General features: G+C 45.1%; 1 protein-coding gene across 3 annotated transcripts in view; it reads left to right on the top strand.

The window, feature by feature from the left end:
* EIF2B5 (eukaryotic translation initiation factor 2B subunit epsilon) overlaps nucleotides 1-19,484 on the top strand; it is a 35,450-nt gene extending 15,966 nt beyond the window's left edge. For all 3 annotated transcript variants that reach the window (XM_072996302.2, XM_072996305.2, XM_072996303.2), the window contains 7 exons: nucleotides 1,662-1,763; nucleotides 2,726-2,833; nucleotides 3,060-3,150; nucleotides 3,409-3,532; nucleotides 10,940-11,065; nucleotides 13,629-13,739; nucleotides 17,887-19,484. In XM_072996302.2, coding sequence (XP_072852403.2) covers nucleotides 1,662-1,763; nucleotides 2,726-2,833; nucleotides 3,060-3,150; nucleotides 3,409-3,532; nucleotides 10,940-11,065; nucleotides 13,629-13,739; nucleotides 17,887-17,952 — 728 coding nt within the window. In that variant the 3' untranslated portion in view covers nucleotides 17,953-19,484. The remainder of the gene's footprint in view (nucleotides 1-1,661; nucleotides 1,764-2,725; nucleotides 2,834-3,059; nucleotides 3,151-3,408; nucleotides 3,533-10,939; nucleotides 11,066-13,628; nucleotides 13,740-17,886) is intronic.
* Nucleotides 19,485-24,685: the final 5,201 nt, after the last annotated feature.

Raw genomic sequence — 24,685 nt, forward strand, 5'->3', positions numbered from 1 at the left:
TTTCTTCCTAATGTTTCACCAGTTTCTGTGGCTGGGATCTTCAGAAGACAGGAGTTGAAGCTGTCTGTGTTCTGGTGTAGTGTGTGGGATAGTTGGGCATTTGTAGCTGTGGGATCAGCTTTTTGTCCCTTTCAGGTTGATTATTGGGTGATTATGGTGATCTGGCTGTGTTTTGTTACGGGTGTATTGTTGTGATAAGGGGGGGAGGTGGTCTGTCACTGTGATTGATGGGTGTCGTTAGTGACAGACCATCTCCCCCTTTTATCACAACAATACCCCCATAACAAAAAAGCCCCAGTCACCATAATCACCCAATAAAAAGCTGATCCCACAGCTACAAATACTCAACTATCCCACACACTACACCAGAACACAGACAGCTTTAATTCCTGTGGTTGTTGTGGGTTTTTCGGGCTCTTTGGCCATGTTCTGAAGGTTGTTCTTCCTAACGTTTCGCCAGTCTCTGTGGCCGGCATCTTCAGGGGACAGCAACCTGTGCTCTGGTGTAGTTGGCTTGGGAGTGCACGTTAGGAAGAACAACCTTTGGAACACGGACCACAACAACCAATAGATTCCGGCCGTGAAGGCCTTCGTGAATACATTTAATTCCTGTCCTCTGAAAATGCCGGCCACATAGACTGGCGAAACGTTAGGATGAGAAACATCGGGAACATGGCCAAACAACCCAAAAACCCTACAACAACCATTGGATCCCAGCCGTGAAAGCCTTCGAAAATACATTAGTAATTAAATCTTTGCTAAAATATATTAAAAGTAATACAAACAAACAGCAACGGAACACAAGTGAAGCACTCTACTTAGGCCTCCAAAACTTGTACAGATATGTTTTTAATGGTGTTTGAAAGAAGTGAAGGACGGTCTGGTTTCTAACAAAAGGGAGTTCCATGGACTAACAAGTGAGAATAACTCCTACATACTGTATCACTTCCTACACACAGTCAATTTGAATGTATCTCCCTTGGGCTCTTGTTAAATTCAGCCTTAACCTGAGTCAGAAAAGCTTGTCATTTTGGAATGAGTGAAGCATAAATAGCTTGGTTCTGTCTTTTTTTAAGAGCACAAAGTTTAAAACGAGAACCTCACTGATGACTTTGGATTTTGTTTATAAGATAGCAGTAATCAAATTTAACTGCCTACTTTATTCAGCTGTAAACATGTGTAGTGCCCCAGATACAAGGCAAAAGCACGTGCACGGGACAAAAATTTTAAAGTGTCCTTTTTACTACTGTGTTTCCCCGAAAATAAGATTTAACCTGAAAATAAGCCCTAGGAAGATTTTTAGGATGCTCCTAATATAAGCCCCACCCCCAAAATAAGCCCTAGTTAAATGAAACCCGACCCTTCACCATTGTGTAGCAACCAGAAGAAGATGATATGACTGTATTTGAATAAATGTAGATTGCTGTACATGAAAAAAAAATCCCCTGAAAATAAGCCCTAATGCATTTTTGGAGCAAAAATCAATATAAGACCCTGTCTTATTTTCAGGGAAACACGGTATTCAGTAGATTACCATCTCAGTCGATCCTCTGGTGCATGGGTTGTGTGTCTCCTGAGGGTCACTTTGATTCTCTGGGGACTGCTCTTACTTTTTTACCCATGTGGTTCAATCAAAACCAACACTTGCTCCTTTTTTCTAGGCTACAACATTGCAGAAGTTGGCTCAGAGGGCAGAGGGTACGTCTGGAAAGCTGACAGCGAGAATGATGTCGACCAAGAGGAGCAAACGCAGAGTCTTTGGGGTAAGGAAAGACACCTTTGAGGAAGGGCAATTTTACGAAAGGAGAGTTTGAGGATGTTCAGTGGCGAGCCTATTGCCAGCTGCTTTGCTCCTGTTTCCCATGAAATGGACTAGAGTTCTACAAGAATGGAGATGTGGCCAAGTATCCCCCCTCTCCCCAATTTCTGTGCCCATGGTAGGCTAGTTCATAATGAAACAGATTCCTGGGATGTAAGCAGTCGTTGTTGGAAAACACACCCGTATGGTGTCCAGGTTGATGTCTTCATAGATTAGATTAGGTGTCCTTCAGTCTCGAGAGACGATGTGGCTGAGGAGGCCACTTTGGGAGTGACCATCCCTTCCACATGGAAGACAAATACAATCTGTACATAGAATCATTGTGATCAAGTTCCTTGTCAGAGTATGACAGTTCCTTAGTTTTGGCACGAATGCCCGTCTTTCCTAACTCCTCCCCCCTTCATCTCTTTCACCCTTTTCACAACTTCCACTACCTCTCTATCTCTCTCCTCTCTATCTTCTCCCTCCTCTATAGATGTATGAGGAGACGGCTCACTCTCTCACTCCTTATCTTTTATCCTCCGGTTCACAATCATATACATAGAATCAAATACAATGCCTTCATAGAATCATAAAATAATTGAGTTGGAAGAAGCCTGTAAGGCCTTCAAGTCCAACTTCCTGCTCAGAGCAGGGAATCCAAATCAAAGCAGATTTGACAGATGGTTGTCCAATTTTCTTTTGAATGCCTCTAGTGCTGGAGTGCTCACCACTTCCCAAGGTAATTGGTTCTGTTGTCGTACTGCTGTAACAGTTAGGAAGTTTTCCCTGATATTCATCCTAAATCTGGCTTCTTGTAACTTCAGCCCATTATTAAGCATCCTGCACTCTGGGATGATCAAGCAACAACAACAACAAAATGACTGCTTTTCTATTCAGAGGCTGTCTGTTTCTCATCTGTTTTAGGTCCCACTTTGAGTGCAGAAGAAGAAAGCGAATCAGAAAGTGATATCAGCCTGGGGTCTGAGCAGCCAGATAGTCGGACAGCTTCTCCTCAGTTGGATGACATCAAAGGTAGTAGCTTTTTTTGTTTGTTTTGTTTTTGCCTATGAAGATAGCTGTGTTTGCATGCACTTTCCTGCATCGCAGTTGGGAGAAACAGATGTGTTGAGTGAACATCAGCAGTCTGAGCGTGCAGCTTCCTCCATGGGGAAGCATTGCTGCCTGTTGCTCCTGGTTCTTAGTGTGTGCTGGCACTTGCCGTATTTCAGCTAATGAGCCACTTTTACCTTGGCCACAGTTTTCCAGAACGAGGTCCTGGGTACTCTGCAAAGAGGTGAAGAGGAAAACATATCGTGTGACAACCTGGTCCTGGAAATCAACTCACTCAAGTAAGACGTGTGTTAAACTCTCTAGCTTAGCAACCGTTCTCCAGTTTTGCTGGGAGTAGGTCTGCTGAACTGAATGGAATGTAAGTTGGTTGTGACTAAGGAGTCCTAGTCATTTCAGTGGGCTTGCTCTAGGGAGGATTAATGCAAGAGAGGAGTCCTCCATTTTTTCTCTAGACTAGGGCATAATGACTAAGAACAGACTCCTATAGTGCTGTGATTTCAAGCTTTCTTACAGCTTTATTTCCTGCTTTCTTACAGGTATGCCTATAACATTGGCCTGAAAGAGGTGATGGAGGTGCTCAGCAGGGTGGTTCTGGAGTTCCCCCTGCAGCAGTTAAATGCGGAGAAGGATCCCCAGCACTACTGCATGCTGGTAATACCTGTGAGTAGCCTCTCTCTTTGGTTCAGCATCTGTTTTCCACTCTTTCGGGACAAGAGTTGGAACTGCATATCCTTTAGCTCTCCTTGTACTGCAGCTCCCACTGTTCCTCACCGTACTGATGAGAGGTTGCTCCTCTGGAGAGCAACATGTTGCCCAGCCTTGCTGTAGCCGTTTCTCCATCCATTGAGGGAAAAGGGCCATTTTGCTGTTCCAGAGGTACAGGTCTGGACCCGCTGTATGAGGATGCTGTGCAAATCTCAGTAGAGTGTGGGGAATGCCTACTGAGTTTTGTGGTTTGTAAAAACACTACAGCTGGTGGCCCACATGCTTTCCCCAAAGAGAGGTGCCTACATCTGGAGCTCTGCAGTGGAGAAGCCGCCTCTGACAATGGGGTGGGCAATGTGTGGTCCTCCAACTTTTAGCAGACTACAACTCCCAGCATTCCTCACCGGCAGCTGTGCTGGCTATGACCAATCATCTTCACAGCCTCTCTAAGGGTGCACGTAGCAGACTTTGGTGGGAGTTGCAGGCGAGTAGCCTCAGGTGCCCTTTCTCCATAGCTTCTCTGTTTGCTTTTAGTCTGGCCTACGGAGAAACGTCTTAATTCACAAAGCCCTAATTTGTTGAGGAGTGCTATTAAAGGCGTTCGTAGTTGCATGGAGAGGATGTTATCCCAAAATGGGGCAGGGCATTCCTAAGCCTTGACAAGCAAGAAAGTCTGTCACTTTGGCATAGCGATTTCGGCATGCGTGTCCTTGACTTGTAGCTTGCAAGATTCTTGTGCTGCTTTGCCTGTTGTAATGGATGTCGTGTGGGTCCATTTCGTATGATCATACAGAGCAGTCGATGAATTGATTTCCTAAGTTGATGGAGCTGAAAGAAGATGGGGCAAAGAACTAGAAAGGGGGAAAGGAAGTGCCATGGATCGCTTGCTTTGGAAGAGGTATCCTGTCTCTGCGGCCTTCTCCCCAGACTAGTCCTTTCCTGCCTGGAAACACCCATCGATTGCCATGCTGCTTCTGTGCCATTTTCTTACTCTTGTTTGTTTCATCCCACTTTTTAAAAAATTTTGAGCCCGTGCTTCTTTTCAAGGGGTGGGCATGGCACCCGGATATGTTGGTTTTCATTTTGCTTGTGCAATAACTCTGCAAAGTAGTGAGCAGTGAGAGTCCCTGGCTTATGGTTACAAAGTAAACATCAGTGTGTATTCAGTATTTCCAGACATTTTATGGCAATCTGACCACAGCAGAGCATTGACTTAAAAGGAGAGTGAGCTAAGTCATCCCTCTTAAGTCTGGAGGAATTAATAAACTGCCAGCTTTAAAAAAAAGTGTTTTGGGGGTGGTGGTTAAACCCACCAGGCTCATGAGATGTTCCTTGGCCATAGGTGGCCTCCCTACAAGTCTTCTGTGGCAATAGTCTCTTCAATCTTTTCTTAATTTCCAAGGAAAAAGGCTGCACAGTTGGTACACAGGTTTATTTATGGATTTAAAATCCGGCTGTCTGTCCATCTGTGTACATAAAGATTGCTGACTGCCCCAAGCAAATCGTATGAAGCTTTCAGAGTACTGTCTAGAAATGTAAACAACCATAAATGAGAAAGGAAGCCAGAAGAATTTTTACAAGAGGAGCCAGGAGGCCCCGAGAAAAATCGGCTCTCTTGAGTTGGCTTGATTATCACGGATACTCTGAGACTTCTGGATATGGCTTTTTTTTTTTACTTCCTCAAATATTGCATAAAGAAAGCTCATCCCAAATAAACGCAGTGGAGTTTTATACCTGTGGACAAGAAGCAGCGGCTAAACTGGGGGGGCTTCTTTTCTCGGATTCCTCTATTGGATTGTTTCCAAATCTCCGCAGAGGACAGCAGTTCTAGTGATTTGCTTTATGAGTTCAGATAATGGCTGCTGCTTCCTATTAAATGTCTAAATATTGTGGGATGGCAAGGTATCCTTCCCCCCCCCTTTAAACTTCTACAGCACTTGTAGAAATAAAATTTCTACAAATGTAGAGGGCACACTTATAAAATTATTGCTTAAAACATATATATCCTTCTAAACGGTCAGGGAACTTTTTTTTATCTCTTACCGCCCCCCCAGGGCTGAGTGGGGATTTGAGTGCGGCAGGCGTTGGTGGTATAGTGATGAGCATAGCTGCCTTCCAAGCAGTTGACCCGGGTTCGTTTCCTGGCCATCGCAAGTTAACTTTCTAAGGGACGTGGTGGCGCTGCGGGCTAAACCGCAGAAGCCTGTGCTGCAGGGTCAGAAGACCAAGCAGTCGTAAGATCGAATCCACGCGACGGAGTGAGCTCCTGTCGCTTGTCCCAGCTCCCGCCAACCTAGCGGTTCGAAAGCATGCAAATGCAAGTAGATCAATAGGGACCACTTCGGTGGGAAGGTAACAGCGTTCCGTGTCTAAGTCGCACTGGCCATGTGACCACAGAAGATTGTCTTCGGACAAACGCTGGCTCTATGGCTTGGAAATGGGGATGAGCACCGCCCCCTAGAGTCGAACACGGCTGGACAAAAATTGTCAAGGGGAACCTTTACCTTTACCATCACTCTTACATATGTGGCTTCCCTTGCTACTAAAATAGCAAGCGTGCACATGCAGCCCTCCCTGTGGGAATATTCGTATTTTAGGGAAAATGCAAGCTGGCTGGATAGCTCAGTGGTTTAGGTATCTGGCTGTGGAGCCAGAGCTTGGGAGTTCAGTTACACTTACACTTACACACACACACACACACACAATGCCTCCTGCAAGTAGAGCCAGCCTGTATGGCCTCGGGCAAGCTGTGCAGTCCCAGGGCACCCCCCCCCCCAGAAGAAGGGTAGGGGAAACCACTTCTGAGTATTCTCTGCCTGGAAGACCTTGAAAAGGGTCACCATAAGTTAGAATTGAGTTGACAGGACATGATGATGATGGTTATTGTTCGGATGGGATGTGCAGTATTTTTAGCTAGTTCTGAAGGCCACATCTAATGTCAGTCATGGGTTGTGTTGTTGTTTAGTCGTTAAGTCGTGTCCGACTCTTTGTGACCCCATGGACCAGAGCACGCCAGGCCCTCCTTGTCTTCCACTGCCTCCCAGAGTTGGGTCAAATTCACGTTGGTCGCTTTGATGACTCCGTCCAACCATCTCATCCTCTGTCGTCCCCTTCTCCTCTTGCCTTCACACTTTCCCAACATCAGGGTCTTTTCCAGGGAGTCTTCTCTCCTGAGATGGCCAAAGTCTTGGAGCCTCATCTTCAGGATCTGTCCCTCCAGGGAGCACTCATGGGTCGGGGCTATGAAGAAACACATGGGTCCAAGCTGCATGAAAAAGTGCATCTCCCTCTATGAGCCTGCTCGGGCATTAAGGTCATCAGGGAAGGCCCTTCTCTCAGTCTCACCACCTTCACAGGTGGACTTGGAGAGAAGGGCCTTTTCAGTGGTTGCTCCCAGAGACTCTCAAACTCCCTCCCACTGGAGGCCAGCCTGGCCCCATCTTTGCTGTCCTTCCACACACAGGCAAAGACCTTTCTCTTCAGGCAGGCTTTCCGGGAGTAGCTGGCTGCCTAAGATGCTGTTTTTTTTTGTGTGTGTATGTGTGTGTCTCCCCATTTTTTTGTTTCCATTCCCTTCCATTTTTAAAATTGTTTTTAACATTGTAAGATGCCTTAGGTCCTCTTGGGGCGAAAGGCGAGGAATAACATTTTAAATAGCAGTACAGACATGAAACATGCCCTGTGAGCACTCCACACCCTTCCTCCTCCTTCTTCTCCTCCTCCTCCTCTTCTTCTTCTTCCTCCTCCTCCTCCCCTTGATCTTCCCCTTCCCACCACCTGGCCTCTAACATATCAGAAGCCAAAGACCAGCAGCCTTTTCCTAGTTGCCTGGATGGTCTGCTGGTACCTTCTCTCTTCCGCCTCTTCGAGTTTGTTGCCCAAGAAATAGCCAGCTCACTCTTTTTAAGTTATTGACTTGCAGGTCTTCAGGGTGCAATCAGACGCCTTCTCACTCTGCCCAGGAGGTAAACGAGAGAGACACCATCCAATTCTGTACTTATTTAATTTAATTTATTTATTATTGGATTTTTATCCTACCCTTCTAGAGAGGAGTCTACTCAGGGCGGCTCACAATATATTGCACAAACAGATTTAAAAACAACAATTAAAATCTACAAGAATAATATTATCAAGATGGATCAAGAGCATAAACAACAAGAAAAGTAAAAATCAAGTATTGGCAGGAGGGAAGGCTTGCTTAAAGAGCCAAGTTTTTAATTGGCTCTTGAAAACACCCAGCAAGGGTGCCAGCCAGATCACTGGCGGCAAGCTGTTCCAAAGTCGAGGGGCCACCGCCGAGAAGGCCTGGTTTCTTGTTCTTTCTTTCCGGGCCTCTCTCGGCGTCAGGCCCCCCAGCCGTCTTTCCTGGCTAGAGCAAGTGATTTGGGTAGATCTAGGTGGGAGGAGGCGTTCTGCCAAGTATCAAGGTCCTAAACCGTTTAGGGCTTTGTATGTCATTATTAACACTTTGAAGTCAGTGCGGAAACGAATGGCCAGCCAATGCAAAGCAGCCAGAATGGGAGAGATATGCTGGAATTTTTCTCATTCCACTAAGTAATTTGGCTGCCGCATTCTTACTTAGCTGCAACCCACTTTTGTCAGTCTCCATGGGAGGAGGGGACTTGGAACCGATACAGGGTATGCTGAGATGATGGTTTGGTTTCATTCTCAAATTAACCCTTTGTCCCCTCTCCCCACAGATAGGGGGTGGGATTCTACTGTACCTAGAAGTGAGCCAGTGTAATGTATTGGGAGCTTCCGATGAAGATCCTTAGTTGGATCGGCTGCTTGTAGCTGTGCTGAGATGGAGGACTATGCTTGCTGAGTCAGGCCGTTGGGTTCCTCCTACAGACTAGCAATGGGCCAAGGGAGTTTTTAACGGTTGGGTGTGGTTATTGATTGATTGATTGAATGTAGCTGGGGGGTGTTTTGGGTAAGGTTTGAGTATATATATGACAGCTTGCTGTGAGTGTTTGCCGTGTCTCCTGCAAATAAAGAGCTATGCTGAAGTCATCTCCACCTCTGAACCCACTGCATTACATCCAGTATCTTCATGCCTCAAACCTGATGGAATTGTGTTCAGCATCCTTGATGGTCCACTCTTTCAGGCATCAGAAACCAGACAGTTGTGGCTTCTGTTTGGCTGACTCCCTTCTCTCTTTCCTGTATGCCTCATAAAAGTCTTTTGATAATTTCTCTATGAACTTCTCTTTCCTGGAAATATATAGTAACAGAAACTCATAATGAGCTAATTAATGATGCTGTATTGCTGCTTTCAAAGCACTAATTAGTTTTTGAGTACTAGATCAGCCAAGAATGTGGAGACTTCCTGCCTTTCATCCGTTCTGTAATCATTGCAATGTCCTGGCATGTCTCTGGTGAATGTAGATAGAGCTTTAGAGAAGCATCTTGGCCCATGACAGCATTCCTATGCCAGTCTTGCAGGAGTCACACCCAAGATGTTAGATGGATCTTTGTGGCCAAATAGCAAGGCTGCCTTCATACCCTTTTGTAATACTGGGAGATTAGGTTGTGTGGTATTTGGAGGTGTGCTTTCTTCACCACCAGTGCAGAGTTGTGTCTTTAGCTAAAGCACCTGCTCTCTTACTTTTCACTCATGCACCGGCTTTGAAATGTTCCTGCTTCCATTTTTGCCATGTGGAGAGTCCTGCCAGGGCACCATTTACATCCTCTAGGAGCACACAAAGCCTGAGAACAGCTTCAGAGGTTGCCTGCCCTTCTCTCTGTCTCCCCTTTCCCCACCTTTAAATCTGCAAAATAAGTATCAAGCTGCCAGAGTACTTTACAACAGTGGTCCCCAACCTTGGGCCTCCAGATGTTCTTGGACTACAACTCCCAGAAGCCTTCACCACCACCTCTGCTGGCCAGGATTTCTGGGGGTTGAAGTCCAAGAACATTTGGAGGCCCACTGTTAGGAACCACTGCTTTACAAAGTAAACCAAATATTCAAAGTGTTTTAGAATTGCACGAGACATCTGTTCTTAATAAAATCACTGTGTTACTGGGGAGAATGTGAGCCATTCATTAGCGTGATAGTTGCTTTTGAGACTTTTAAGAGGATATGTATAGTTTGATGCCTTTATCTTAGTATACTTATTTTCTGGCTTTGTCTGAGCATCTGTAGTGTGACAGAACATATTGGGAATTACTGTATTTTTCCATGTATAAGACACTCTCATTTTTCTAACCCAGCATTTCTTTCTTTGCAAGAAAGTGTAGGGGCAAAGCAGGAATTGCTTTCCCCCTGCACATTCTTTGCAAAATGTGGAGAGGGAAAGCAGGGATCAAAGCGCTTTGATCCCTCCCCCCTCCTTCCGTGTATAAAATGACCCTCAATTTTTCCTGTAATTATTTTAGGAAAAAGTTTTGTTTTATACACAGAAAAATACAGTAATCCAAAAGAAGGTGAGGAAACCGTCACTTAGTATAGTTCTTGGTAACTTTTTAGATATAATAATATAATCATTTTTTTTACATTGCGGTGGTGTGATAGGTCTGGGCTGTTAAAGCCTCATCCTGCACAAATTACAGCGCATGACATTAGGGTGGGAATTCTAATGTTCTGTCCTTGTGACTTCTGCCATGCCATCATTTCCATAACGTTGACGCTGGCCAAGTTGACTAGCACTTCGGTCTAGATGGGTGGGGTATAAATGGAATAAATAAATAAACAGAGCTGGTGGGAGTCAAAGCCCAACACACACTAGAGGGCCCCTTCTGCTTTAGACAGCAACCCGGTTGTATTTCAGTGAGGTCAATGTCTTGAAGTACAGTTGGACCCCTTTATCTGCAGGGGATCGTTTCCAAGCCTCCCGTGGATACGGAAAACTGCTGATAATAGCAAATGCAATTCATAGCATGGTCAAAGAAAGAAATCCAGGAAAAAAATAGTTTCACTCCGGCTCCTGCTAGTGGCCAGTTCTGTTAACTACATCATGAACGTATTTCTAGTTTTGCTTTTAATTTTTCAGAACATGGATAAGTGAAGCCACGGATACTGATCCTGCGTATATGGGGATCCTATTATATATGTGTTCTAATTTAATTACCACATGTAAATTTTGTGAAAGATGTGGAGTTAGAGCTCTATTATGATTTTGCCAAGGTCATTTCATTTTTCTTGGCTCAAACCTCTCTCTGTTTCTAGGAAGAGCTGAATTTTGCACTGTCAGTACAGTATGTGAAAAAACATGATGGCCTTAACCTTTTCTGGTAATTTTGGCAATGTTCAGAGGAGAATCTACTGCCAGCCGCTTGGGATCAAATTCTCTGGTAGTAAAACAAACATGTTGAAATGGCTGTTTTCTTGTCTCTCTTTTCTCCCTGCTGCTACTGTCACAGTTACTGAAGAATTGGGCTCCTGTTTTCAAGAACTACATAAAACGCGCGTCGGATCACTTGGACGCCTTGCACGCTATTGAAGAGTTCTTCCTGGACCACGAGACCCTGTGCATGTCCATGGCCAAAGTAAGTTTCCATAAAGGCTCCCCTTGGCCTTTAGTCCAGTTGTGTCTGACTCTAGGGTGCGATGCTAATCCCCGTCTCCAAGCCGTAGATCCTGCGTTTGTCCGAAAACTGTTTCCATGGTCACATGGCCAGTCCAACTAGACACAGAACGCCGAGGTGGTACCTATTTTATCAGCTCGCATTTTTACATGCTTTGAAATGGCTAGGTTGGCAGGAGCTGGGACAAGCGATGGGAGCTCACTTTGTCGCATGGATTCGATCTTACGACCGTGGGTCTTCTGACCTTGCAGCCCAGAGGCTTCTGCGGTTTAACCTGCAGCACCACCACATCCCACTATGTTTCCATGGCAGTTGGTAAAGTGTATGTGTGTGTATGTGTGTTTCTCCACCACCAGGACCTCATGTCTGGTTGAATTATTGCTTGTTTTCTGAGCCAGCACATAACTGTGTTTCTTATCAGGAAGGGAAGTGCCCATGTGGCTGTCAGCAGGAGTTGATTATGAAGTTGTTTGCCAGTCCTTGAAAGGTCCTTGTTTTTGCAACCAAGGCTCAAGAGCCAGCCCATTTGGCAAGCGAGAACTGCTGTGCGCTACTCGCTGGAGATGAATATTCTCTAGACAGAGAAACTCAGATTCTTGTTTTGTAACTCTAAAATCAGATCACACAAACATTTCCTTTTGAAGAGACTTGATCTACTCAGGCCAGAGGAGTGGACAGAAAAATCTTTGGTTTGCCGTATTAAGAAAAAACTTTAGACAGTTCTTAGAAATCTCTTTCAGTTCCCCCCACCAAAGTTATATGACTAAAACCTTACATTTGGATGTGAAGTACATGAACATTGAGAGCTCAAGGATTCCACTTATGGCCGGATTTCACTGGACGCCATGCTTTGTCTCCTTCTGCGTGCTTGGTTAGATTCCCAGCTCCTTGCTCTTGTTAGAAATGGATAGCCAGGTGGAGTTGGGTTTGGAGGTCATTAATGGGAGATAAGTTTTGCCATGTACAAAAATTAGCATTTGCTGTATGGACCTAGGAGATTCTAGAGAGCAATCTGGGGAAAATCTACAGTGGTGCCTCGCATAACGAGCGCACCGTTTAACAACGAATCTGCATAGCAATCTATTTTTTAGATCGCTAATGCGATCACATTGCGATATTTTAATGGGTAAAACATCACATTGCAATGATCGGTAAGCGTTTCCCTTACTGATCTTCGCATTGCGATATTTTTTGAACAGCTGATTGGCGGTTCCAAAACGGCCGCCGAGTGCCCAAAATGGCCACCGCAACCATTTTTGCGCACTGCCCTCACTTACCGAGGGCGCGAAAATGGCGGCGCTATGGAGGAACTTCGTTGAACAGTGAGTTTGGGCCCCATAGAACGCATTAAACGAAGTTTAATGCATTCCTATGGCTTTTTCCGTTCCGTTTAGCGATGTTTCCTCACAGCGACGATTAATCCGGAATGGATTAACGTCGCTATGCGGGGCACCACTATACTTAAGAGACTTTATGTTGGCTGCTGTCTGGCTAGAGAGCCTGATCTTGTGGATAAAAGTGAATCCAAATAAAATAAGTTCAGCTGGGTGAGACTGGTTCCACAAAAAGTGCTTCAAAGCTTCTCCAGAGAATGCAACAGCTCCTTTTGAGATGACGGTTCTCCCTTATTTCCCCCCCCCCTCCGAGGGCTCTACCTCAGTCACCAATGATATAATTAAGCCATGATCTTCCATTAACATAAGAAAACCTTAGGCCTCTGTAGCCACCTGCTTTATCTTTATGTGTGTTTTGGTCCTAGCTGTCTAAAAGACCCTCTATGAGCCTCCCCAATTGGGGGGGGGGGCTTTCTCTTGGTCCCACCACCCTTAACACCCTTACAGGGGTGCTTGGTCAGGGACACAGGAGAGGGCCTTCTCTGTGGCTGCTCCCAGACTCTGGAACTCCCTCCCACGGGCAGCTGGTCTGGCCTCATCTCCTTTCCTTCCACAAGCAGGCAAAGACCTTTCTTTTCAGGCAAGGCTTATCCTGAGTGACCGGCTGTCACCACAATAAATTACAGCTTGACTGGCAGCCTTAAAGGAGTCCCCCCCCCAATAGATTGTTGTAGTCTGTTGTTTTTAAAGGTTTTTAATGCTGATTTTATTTACCATTTGTAATATAATACTTATTTAATTCCTTTTTAGTATTTGTATATTTAATATATTTAGCTTTAAATATTGTTTTTTAATTGTTGTAAGCCTCCTTAGGTCCCTTTGCAAAGCAAGGTAGAAGAAAAATATGAAGGTAGGAAAGGAAAGGAATTCTAGCAAAGTTCTATGCAATGTTGGCCAAAAGAATCAGTACTGTATAAGTAAATCTTTTCTTTTGTATGCAGCTCCCTGTCTTTCTTTTCTTGGCTTGGCTCCATTGCTTTGGACACCAGTCCTTGTCCCGCAAACCAGTTAACAGTCTGAATTTGGACCGCCTTCACTTTCTCACCTGAGAGAGCACCTGCTCCAGAGTCTTAAGGGTCCCTTTGTCTAAGTGTGTGTGATTTCCCCCCCCCCCCCCCCGGTTCTTGCAGGTGCTGATGACTTTCTACCAGCTGGAAATCTTAGCAGAAGAGATGATTCTTGCCTGGTTTTCTCAAAGGGACACTTCAGATAAAGGCCGACAGCTCCGTAAAAACCAGCGGGTGAGTCCCTGGGATGGGTCCTGTTTGTCAGCTGGTCCTGTTAACCATTTCTGTTGGTCAGAGGAAAGGCAACCTGGTGTCTTCTCCGTGGAAATAGTACAATAAGACACACACACCTATGTCCGTGGTCTGAATTTTTCTAAAAATGAGAAATACTTAACTTTTACAGTATGTTTACCAGAACTGGTCACTAGAGGGAGACGTAGACCATGCTATATACTGTGTCAGCGATGGCGAACCTATGGCACGTGTGCCACAGCTGGTACGCAGAGCCATAAGTTGCCAGATGGCTACTCTCCTCCCCCCCCCCCCCCGCAGCCAGTCCTGAGGAGGCGGCTGCAGTCACGGTGCTGGCTCCCCAACATGCAGCGGGTCAGGATTCTTGAGGCATCTCCATGCCCGGGATTCCCCCTTCTTCCACCCCTTCTATTCTGCCCCTTCTTTTCTGCCGACGCCAGCTGGGTTCTTCCCTCCCCCCCCCCAATTTGGGCACTTGGGCCCAAAAAAAGGTTCGCCGTCACTGCTGTATACCATATTTTTCCGTGTATAAAATGACACCTTTTCCTAAAATAATTAGAGGAAAAATTGAGGGTTTTACACACGGAAGGCAGCAGCAGGAGGCAGAGACTGAGGCAAAGGAGCTGCTGTGCTTGGCTGCCTCTCGCAGCTGCCCATTGACTGTTTCCGGTGCCATCACATCACTTCCTCCAGCAATCGTCTCCTTCAGGCAGGGGAGAAGGCAGCGACGTGAGCTGCAGGAGGTGATTTTGGCAGGAGCAGCAGGAGGAGGCGGAGGCAAAGAAGCAGCCGCTCTGGGCTGCCCCTTGTGGCGGCCCATGGACTGCTCTTCCACCTCTGGAAAGGGTAAAAATTATGGGGTGGTCCTATACATTGGGGGGGTGTATACATGGGGAAATACGGTATTCTTGTTGAAGAATACATAGCATGGTCTCTGGCTGCCTCTAGTGAAAATACATATATTAGGATTTTTTCCCCTTTTACCATTCATTCATTCATTCATTCATTCATTCATTCATTCATTCATTCATTCATTCATTCATTCATTCATTCATTCATTCATTCATTTACCTACCTATCTTGTGTGCTGCCCACACTACCCAAAGGTCTCTGGGTGGCTTACAACAATTAAAATACAATTAAAATACTATGCTACATATAGTGTTTGCTATTATCTGTAGTTTCCTGCATCTGCTGGGGGGAGGGGCTTGGAATAAGTCCCCAATGGAGACAGGGGTCATACAGATTCAAGCATCCTAATGGCACTATGTTGTCTATCTCTGGTCTGGACTTGAACCATACTGAATACTTGTCCTTGGAAAGCACTGTTGGAAACCAAGACTTGTGTTGGTGATGTTGGAGGAGCTACCAGGTGTTGTCCAAAGTTGCGTTAAGACTCATTGCTCTGATGCTCATTTTTTTGTTATAACAGAGAAAGATTTCTATTTGCAACAACATGTTGAATGTGGAAATAATAACATAATGGTTGTTGCAAGACTTTCAGACGGTTTGGCCATGTTCTAGAGATTTGTCTTCCTAATGTTTCGCCAGTCTCTGTGGCCGGCATCTTCAGAGGACGGGAGTTGGAACTCTGTGTTCTCTGGCTGGGAAGCTTGATTTTACCTTGAGAGCAGCTATGATCCACAAGTAACCACAAGCATGGTGATCAGTATATTCTAACCATACTTGTGTACACAATTTATTTTTGCACACTTGGTATTCAGATATGGTTTGTCTTCTCTTGCTGAATCATCTTCTCTGGATTCAGCTTGTTCACACCTTATCATCCGTGTTACCTTCTGTCACCAGAGTTTTCAAATACATGAAATCCTTTTTGTTGTTCAAAAGAGTCTGCATCATGCACAGCCTTTGGGGCAAGTTCATATATTTCTGTTCTTCAGTAAGTGACTGCAGCATGCAGTAATCACTTCTAGGTATAAAACAGATAAGATAGCTGTAAGATTGAGGCGCTTTGGGTCCCTTGACTTCCTTTTTCTAACAGCTGTAAGACTTTTGGATGTTGCAACAATTCTGAAGTGCATACAAAACATAAAAGCAATGTATGGTGGATAAATAAAGCTTGTAGAAATTGACAGGCTGATGTTGCTTGGCATCATTGCCACATTCAAAAAGGCTGATACCTGGATACTCAGATGAATTTTGATATGATTGTCTGCAAATCTTTGGTTTCATTCTGGAATTAACCCTTTGTTGGGATAAATGTCACTGTGGTGAACACAAACTTTTGATCCCCCCAGGAGATCTATAAATCATTGTAGGACATGCACGCTCTCTGTGTCTCTCTGTATGCGTGTGTGTGTGTGTGTGTGTGTGTGTGTGTGTGTGTGTGTGTGTGTGTGTGTGTGTGTGTGTGTGTGTGTGTGTGTGTGTGTGTGTGTGTGTGTGTGTGTGTGTGTGTGTGTGTGTGTGAGAGAGAGAGAGAGAGAGAGAGAGAGAGAGAGAGAGAGAGAGAGAGAGAGAGTTGCGTTCCCTCCACCCTCCCCATTGCTCCCAAGAGTGAGGGACCAGTATGTGGAGATCCTCCCACCAGGGATCCATGGCCTCCCTCAGGTTCCTGGTCTCCTCGCCCCCTGCTCTTCCCAGCGCTGACGCCCTCAGTGCAACCTCTGGGTTGGCATGGACTTTCCCGACTTGACTTCAGTCTCTCCCTTTCTCTCTCTCTAATAGGGTGGCCAGAGAGATAGTTTGGTGTCCTCATGGCTCCCCCCCCTCCCTTGGGGAACTGAGGCACAAACAAGCAACCCTCCCCGGAGATCTTCCTTATACATGTCGTCCTGCTCCCATGTGGGATCAGGTTCCTCTTCTGGGGAGTCCTCTGCCCGGAACATCTTGGAACGCTCCTCCTGGCCCTCTCCCCAGGTTCTTTGGTTGAAATCTTCCTCTCCTTCCCCAGCGGACTCAGGGTCCTTTTCCCCCAGGTTCCTCCCCCTCCCCAAGCCCTACAGGTGGAGGAACTTCACTACTTTCCCAGGGGCCTCTCCTTTGCTGCTCCTTTGGTTCCTCTGTTTGACAGCCAGCATCTTCCCTAGTCAACTCCTGTGTGTATGTGTGTGGGGCGGGGGTTTCTGTCTCCACTGACAGCCAAGCATCATCCACTGGAGTAGACCAGTTCCCTCCTTTCCCCCAGAGGTCATCCCCTGATCCCCAGAGTTGATATTGCTACAAGGACCTCAGTCTGAGCCCTGCTCTTGGGGGAGTGTTGAGTCACAGTTCCGCTTTCTCCCTTCTCAAGTGGGCCCTCCGAAAGACCCCATGATGGGCAGGAAATTCAGGCCCTGGATTGGAGAGTGACTGCTCACCTGCAGGTCCATCTGGGGTCCTGTCCCCATCATATGATCATAATAGGTTTTTGTTGACTAAAAAAATAGAGTTTAACTAAATTGTTTTTAACTGGAAAATATTGTGTAGTAGCCAAACTTTTAAAAAATGAATGAATGAATGAATCCGTCCATCCACCACCACTCCATTACAAAAGATTAAAACCAAAAGTCCAGAAACAGTAAACACTAAAATGTAGCGCAAATAGCAAAAACATAACAAAAGCATAAAACATAATGCTCAAGCTTCCCGTGTTTTGAACTTGAGGTCTGAAATAATGTACCAAAGGAAGCAAGCGAGTGTCCAGGCATCCCATAAACACTGTGGGTTTTCTCTACTGTGAGCTCCAGAAAATGAGTATTTAAAAAAATTGAAAAAAGTATGTGGGGAGGAGTGAGGGAGGGCCTAGAACTGTTAAGGGGGAATCACAAGAATGGCCTCGGCCACATGCATCTCACAAGACACAGGTCGCTGACCTTCCTTTTAAAGCACTCAAGGAGCATTCAGAAATCTGTCCACAAACGCGCGCGCACACACACACACATGTAGTGCAAAATGACACAATCTATTCTACTACCTCAGTGTATGCATTCAGACTCCATGTGGGCAGTCCCTAAGGGGCCATTGAATGGTGTGGTCAATGTGTTTGTTTGTTTCTGCACATTCTCCCCTCCTGCTCCTCCTCCCCCCCGGTTCTTGTCCACTGTGAAGGTTCCAGGATGACCGATGGTTCTGTTATGTAGGTCACACCCTGATTTTTATGACTTCCGACTGTCTCTTCTTCTTCCAGCTTCAAAAGTTTATCCAGTGGCTGGAGGAAGCTGAAGAGGAGTCGTCCGAGGGAGACGAAAACTAAAGGGGCCGCCTCCATCAGAAAAGAGACGCCGCTGCTCCCTGTTTCTAAGAGGAGGAAGGACCACGGCCGCCCCGGGCTTTGCCTGACAAGGTGGCAGCGCAAGAGCAAGACCACCCCCCCAATGCATGGCGTGTTCCGTGTGGGACCTGAAAATCCAAGTGGACTGACAATCCCATTGTTGTTTTATACTTCTAACTGACACCTCCCCTGGAAAGGCACTCAGGTGGGAGACCCACCCCGGGGGCGGGGGGGATAAACCAGGGAAGTGCACAAAGCTGAAGATCTATCTGAAGCGCTCTGTGTGGGTGTGAAGACAGTGAATAAGAGATTATCCATCGGAGGGCCTGGGGAGAGGGGGAGGGAACTGGTGCAGATAAGGATGGCAAGAGAGGGCAGCTTGTGCATGTTCTGTCTCGACTGTGGTTGTTCATGTCTGCCCCACTTCTGCGTTGTGCAGCAGAGGTCCTGCAAGACCACCTTTCCCAGGCGTCCTTGACCTTCCTGGAGTGCCAGGTGTGTAGATGGTGTCCCACCCGTTGTTTTAAGGACTCACTGGTATTACAGAAAAGAAACAGGCACAGGGATCTTGTAACCCATGCTCTGGATTGATAGGAGAAGGTGTGCTCTCATTGAAGGGTAGAGGTTGTCCATGGATGCGGAGAGATTCGGCCACAAGGGAAAAGACACCCACCTTTCCGGAAGGAGAGGTTTCTGTGTCCGTAGTTAGACTAACTTTCCTTTCTGCTTGGATGTCCACTTGACCCGACTATAGCCTTTGCCAAAATCATGGAGCCTTTTCTGTTTCACTTCTGTTTGTACAAAATGGGGAAAGAGTTCACCTACCTCAAAGGTACCTCAGTTCGTACATGGAAAATTCTGTAATGAGCGAGTGGTTCTTTCACTCGCGATGGAGGGAGCTTTTTGTCTTTCTCTGTCCTCTTTACTGACCAGTTTTCCCCTCTTGGACTTCGAAGGAGGAGTCCATTGCCTCCAACGTCTTGTAAGGAGGAACACATCTTCTTGTGATGTGTCCAGAAGCTGCTGACATCTGTAGATGTCATGTCTTAACTTTTTCCGATCTCTTCGGTCCTGGGTGGCTGACACCACGCAGATGCCAGCTAAAACGTCCATCCCAGATCCCTGTAATTTTAGAGGTTTTAAAGACAATATTTGTTATAATTTAAGAAGTACTTCTCTTTCCTCTCAAAAGTGGTCATTAAAAAGGCTGTGGTTCTCAGCTGGCATTAAAAAAAAAGCACGGTGCCATCCTGTTTCTTCTTGCGCCATTCTCCTGTTCAGCAAAGTCGTGAGTCGGCCGTCTTTCCTGGCTTACAGCGCCCATCACCCTCCAGGTGAGAACCAAAAGAGCACAGCGAGGAACAGCTTGGGATGAAGCGGTTGTGGTCTGTGTGTCAGGCTTGTCAGTGTTCCTTCTAGACAATGACCACAACGGTTCTGGGAGAAAGAACACCCGTTTTGCAAGCTGGGGTGTGTGTGCGTAGGCAGTCGGCCAGGCTTTCTGTGCATGGGAGCAACATGGAGTCACCCATGTGTCTTGAGAAACACCGCCTCTTGGGGTAGAAGAGCTTAAACACTGGGAGTAGTGTTGGGCTTCTCTTGTCACCACTTCCTCTTGTAAATTTTGGGAAATAAGTGCTTTTTCTGTGCCTGCCAATATTTAATTTGGGGAGCAATTAAACATCCCTGGTATAAAGAATGGGCTGCTTGTTCTGTAATATGTTGGAATCTTAGCAAATGGCTTGAGTTTCAGGAGGTAGTACAATGAGAGTCATGGGTTATCCCAGATGAGTTTCCTAAATTTCTTTCCATGTGGTTCCTGCCTATGGAAGGGCTCCCTTATTCCAATGCCCGGATGCAAAAAGTACGTGCTTCCAAATGGGACAAAGCCATATCTCAACGCTTGAGAAGTCCGTGACTGGTTCATAAATATCTCAGGAGGGTAAAGCACGTGGGCGAGAGTTCTGAACCTATCAGGATCTGTTAGGGGTAGCTGTAGTAACCGCAGACACTGTGGCTGCTTTGCTTCTTAAAATGCATATCCAACAGGGATCCTAACGTCTGCTGTTCCTTTTGGTGTTTCTTTTGCACTTCCCAGAAACATAAGTACTGAAACAGAAGTGCTAAAGAAACACACTTGGTGGCAGCAGATTTAATAAGCATTATAGCTAAATTATTAAGTATGGGATTTTGAGGTAGGCATTTCCTTCAGGGGAGCTACATTCAGATTTCTGTATGTGTGGGTCTGTCACTCAGAACTCCCAGAAATGGAGAATTGTTGGGGCTGAAGTCCAAAAAAGCTCCAAAGGGCGCACATATATTTTTATATATATTTAGCTTTGTTCTTGAACCATATCATGCCAGGGCTGGATTTCCCCTGAACAAAATAAAATAAAAGATGGCACATCTACTTCGTATGACCCTATGCATGGGTACTCCATTGCACTTCTTTTTCAAGTCCTTAGATACCATGTTTCCACAAAAATAAGACAGGGTCTTATACAGTGGTGCCTCGCTTAACGATTTTAATTGGTTCCAAAAAAAACATCGCTATGTGAAAACATTGTTAAGCGAAACACCATTTCCCATAGAGATGCAGTGAAAACCGGATAATCCGTTCCAATTGGAACTGATTACCATCCTTAAGCGAAAATCCCCATAGGAAAAAATGTTAAGCGAAACCCATTGAAATGCACTGAAGCCTATTTCAATGGGGGAAAAAATTCACAAAAAATTCAAAAAGACTCAGAACAAAGCCAAATTAAGTTAATGAAGGTTTTATTAGGTGTACTAACGATTCCAAGCATTTTAAACATTTTTTTAAACATTTTAGAATATTTTAAAAATAGCAAAAACGGGGCTGTAAAAAAAAAAATGTTAAGCGAAACAAGGGGACCTAAAACTGTCATCATTAAGTGAAGCATGGTCCCAAAATCGTTAAGCGAAAATCGCCCATAGGGAAAATCGTTAAGTGAAGCACAAGATCACTCCGAAAAAGCCATCGTTAAGTGAATTTTTCGTTATACGAAGCAATCGTTAAGCGAGGCACCACTGTATTAATTTTTGCTCTAAAACCACATTAGGGCTTATTTCAGGGGATTTTATTTTCATGTACAACTATTACATTTATTCTATACAGTCATGACACCTTCTTCTGGTTGCTGCACAAGGGTGGAGGGCAGGGTTTCACTTAACTGGGGCTTATTTTTGGGGCAGGGCTTATACGATGACCATCCCCAAAAATCATACAGTACTAGGGCTTATTTTCAGGGAAACGGTTATTTAGTACAGCATCTTGAAAGTATCCCACTGAAGCTGTTTTGCATAATCTTGAGCATCAGATAATAGCATCTCACTTCTGAATTGGCAGCAATTTATTTTTCTTAGAAGAGTAACATTTTGAAAAACCCAACCCCATTCTAAAATCTTTATATTTTTTAAAAACCTAAAACAGTTTTTACACTACACTGGTTATGTGGTCTGAACAACCACTGGAAAACAGCAGCCTTCTCACCCGAAGGGCTGAATCTACTTGTGCCCACCTCCTCCCCTTTTGCCATGGGCCTGTCAGCGCCCGAGTCCTTGGGCTAGTAAATGAATAGCTTGGATATGAATCATACTGTAGATGTATAATTAACATAAACTAAATATGAAGAAGCATACAATGTTTTATTAAATGTATTCATTATGAGATCAGAAGGCTTATGCAGCAGTCTCGCTGTACATGCCATTGCCAGTGAGTGAAAGGTGGGGGTGGAGAAGCAACCTCTCCTGCAGACACTTTTTGGAGAGGGGGAAGCTGAACGGGTCGTCCCGATTCCTCCAGATCTGCACAAGCATCAAGAAGAGAAAAGTTGTTGAAATTCTTTTGCTGAGTTTCAGTGAGGGGCAGATTCGTTCCTTACTGTTTTCAGTGTCACGGATCCATTTTAGGGGGCCAGAAATGAAGCATTAGCTTTTGTGTAGCCGCAATTGCAAGAAACGGCAACATGAAACGGCTTAATACATCCACACAGAAATGTGTGAAAACGACACCTCCGTAGCAGCATAGAAGAAAACTGTTGCCTTATGCCTATAATTCTGCTTGTCTGAAAATCTCCGCTCTGTGTTTGAAACCAATTATAGCCTTGTGTGGTTTGGAAGTGAGGCGTGAACATGTCTCTCGAGCCTGATGAAATCTTAGCAAGAAGGGGTGGCTAAGTAGTATTTCCTATAAGCAAAGTGGGATCTCCTTCTCATACCTTTTTGTCCCTTTTCATGACTAGAAGGAGAAGAATAAATTCTGCAAAACGAGAAATGACTCAAGTCTGAACCGACATAATTTAAACAGCTGCCAGAATTCACCTCCTGGTCCATCCCACCTTTCTTTATAGACTCAGAGAAATTTAACAAAGATGTTTAACTGGTATCAGAGCAGTTCAGACTTGCAAAAAATATCAACAAGAAAACTCTTAAAAAGTGGCATTACAGCAGAAGCAAAGTAGTCAAGCTTTGTGATTTTTGAAGGAAAAATGATATTCACAAATGGTTTCAGGCTGTGGTTAAAACCCTTGTGAAAAAGCCAGGTTTTAGACACATCCCACGTTTCCTGATGGAGGTCTAAAAAATGGAAGGCGCTGTGCAGCTATTCTGTTTTCCTCTTCTCCATGGATTTTCTGTGTTAAGATGATGGAAAAAGCAATGGAAAAACAAAGAAGGACCTCAACTGGAACACAACACTGAGTTGGAGGTCTCCTCCAGGATAGCGTTCAAGTGAGTTTCAAGTCCCAGGTTCGAAAACAGACCACTCCCCGTAGACTCCCACAAAGACTGACTTAGTAACTTAGCTTACTAAGACACTGACTTTGGACACGGAATGCGCTGGATGAGGGTATTTCTGGGAAACAGAGCTGTTCAGGTTTATCTAGCTTAGCCTGAATGAGGAGTGAGCAAAGTGCAACCTGCTAGTCCTTAGGCTGCAGCTACCATCCACCCTATTTAACCCAACTCCTGGAGGCAGTGGAAGACAGGAGGGCCTGGCAGGCTCTGGTCCATGGGGTCATGAAGAGTTAGACACGACTAAACAACAACACCATCCACCCTCGCATGCACAGCAATGGTCAGGATGAAGAATGTTGGAAGATGCATTCCAGCAACGCTAGCAGGTCTGTACTTTGCTCAGACCTGGCCTATACTTCTCCTTTAGAAGGGAGAGTCTCTCAAATGGGACCCCTTGACGAGGGTTAGGTGGCCTTGTGAGCCAAAGTAACTCCCATAATTTCCTACCACTGACCCTGCTGGGTGGGGATTTGGGCAATCAGAATCTGAAATTTTGCACACACCAGGAGGACCATCTCAAGATAGTGAAGCTTGGAATGAGAATTCTGTGATTCTGTCTCCACTCATTTGGTGAACATATAAAAGGGGCCTGAGAACTAATTAAAATTCAGATTTAATCTATTCTCAGTCCCATTTTCTGTGCAATACAATCCACTCTTAACTGCAAGAAGATTTCTGCCATTTACTTATGTATCACTAGATTGTCCGATCCAGCAGAATGTTCTAAAGCAGAATAGGTCTTACATATCTGGAGTCTCATGGCCACAATCTAAAGAGCTCATGTAGGTTTTGGTTTGTTTTCATCTGGAGATCTAGTGGTAGTTCTCTTAAGTTATGGCCCATGCACAGAGCACTTAATACAATTTCTGACATTAGATTATCTTAGCAGAGGCTTCGTTTGTGGAATTATCATAGTTCTCTTCCCCAAACATTGTTCTTAGAACTGCAGAGCTGGAAGGGACCCTATGGATCATCAAGTCCAGCCCCTATTAAGGGGGCACAGTCAGGAATTGAACCCCCAACCTCTGGCTCCACAGCCAGATACCAAAACCACCAAGCTATCCATCAGTTCTCTGATATATCAGAAACAGCAGGGAATCATGTGTTACTCAAAGACTAGTGAGTGTATTATATCCTGAACATTTGCCTGTACCACCTGATAGTTAAAGTGGTGCAGTGGTTAAACTGCAGAATTGCAGCCAAGACTCTGCTCATAACGAGTTGAATGCCAATAAGCTCAGGTAGCCAGTTGAAGGTTGACTCCCTGGGGACTGGGGGTAATGTGTAGCCTACATAGATTGTAAACCACCCAGAGTGCTTTAAGCACTATGGGGCAGTATATAAACAGCACACTTTGTTTTTAAGGTATTCATTACTCATTATTTCAGAGTTGTATATTCATAGTGGGCTTAGAGGTAAACTGGGAGACCAGAGGTAAATGAAATGCAGAATCTACGAGGGGGTGCTGATAAGTATTGAGCCTTTCCCAGAAAAAAAATTGAGCTAGGAAGCTATAAATTACAGGGTATGTTGGCCAATTTGTCTGTATCCAATGATGCAAAAATAAACTACTTATGCTTTTAACTTATCTTTCATGTTCAGTTCCAAAGTGAACATGGCAGCACATTCAGAAAAGTTAAATGTGGAAGAGCATAGGACCATAATCAAGTTCTTGTTTCTCCAAGGGAAAGGTGCAAAGCAGATCCATGATGAAATGTCACAAGCTATGGGTGACGGTGGCCTTTCATATGCAACAGTTAAACGCTGGGTTGTCAATTTTTAAACTGGCCAATTCGGTGTTGAAAGTGAGAAACCCAATGGAAGGCCTGTTTCTGTTACTTTGCCTGCAAATGTGGAAGCCATCCATGATATGTTCATGGAGGGCTGCCGAATATCA

The sequence above is a fragment of the Pogona vitticeps genome, chromosome 3 (genome assembly GCF_051106095.1).
Source record: "Pogona vitticeps strain Pit_001003342236 chromosome 3, PviZW2.1, whole genome shotgun sequence".
Taxonomy (NCBI): domain Eukaryota; kingdom Metazoa; phylum Chordata; class Lepidosauria; order Squamata; family Agamidae; genus Pogona; species Pogona vitticeps.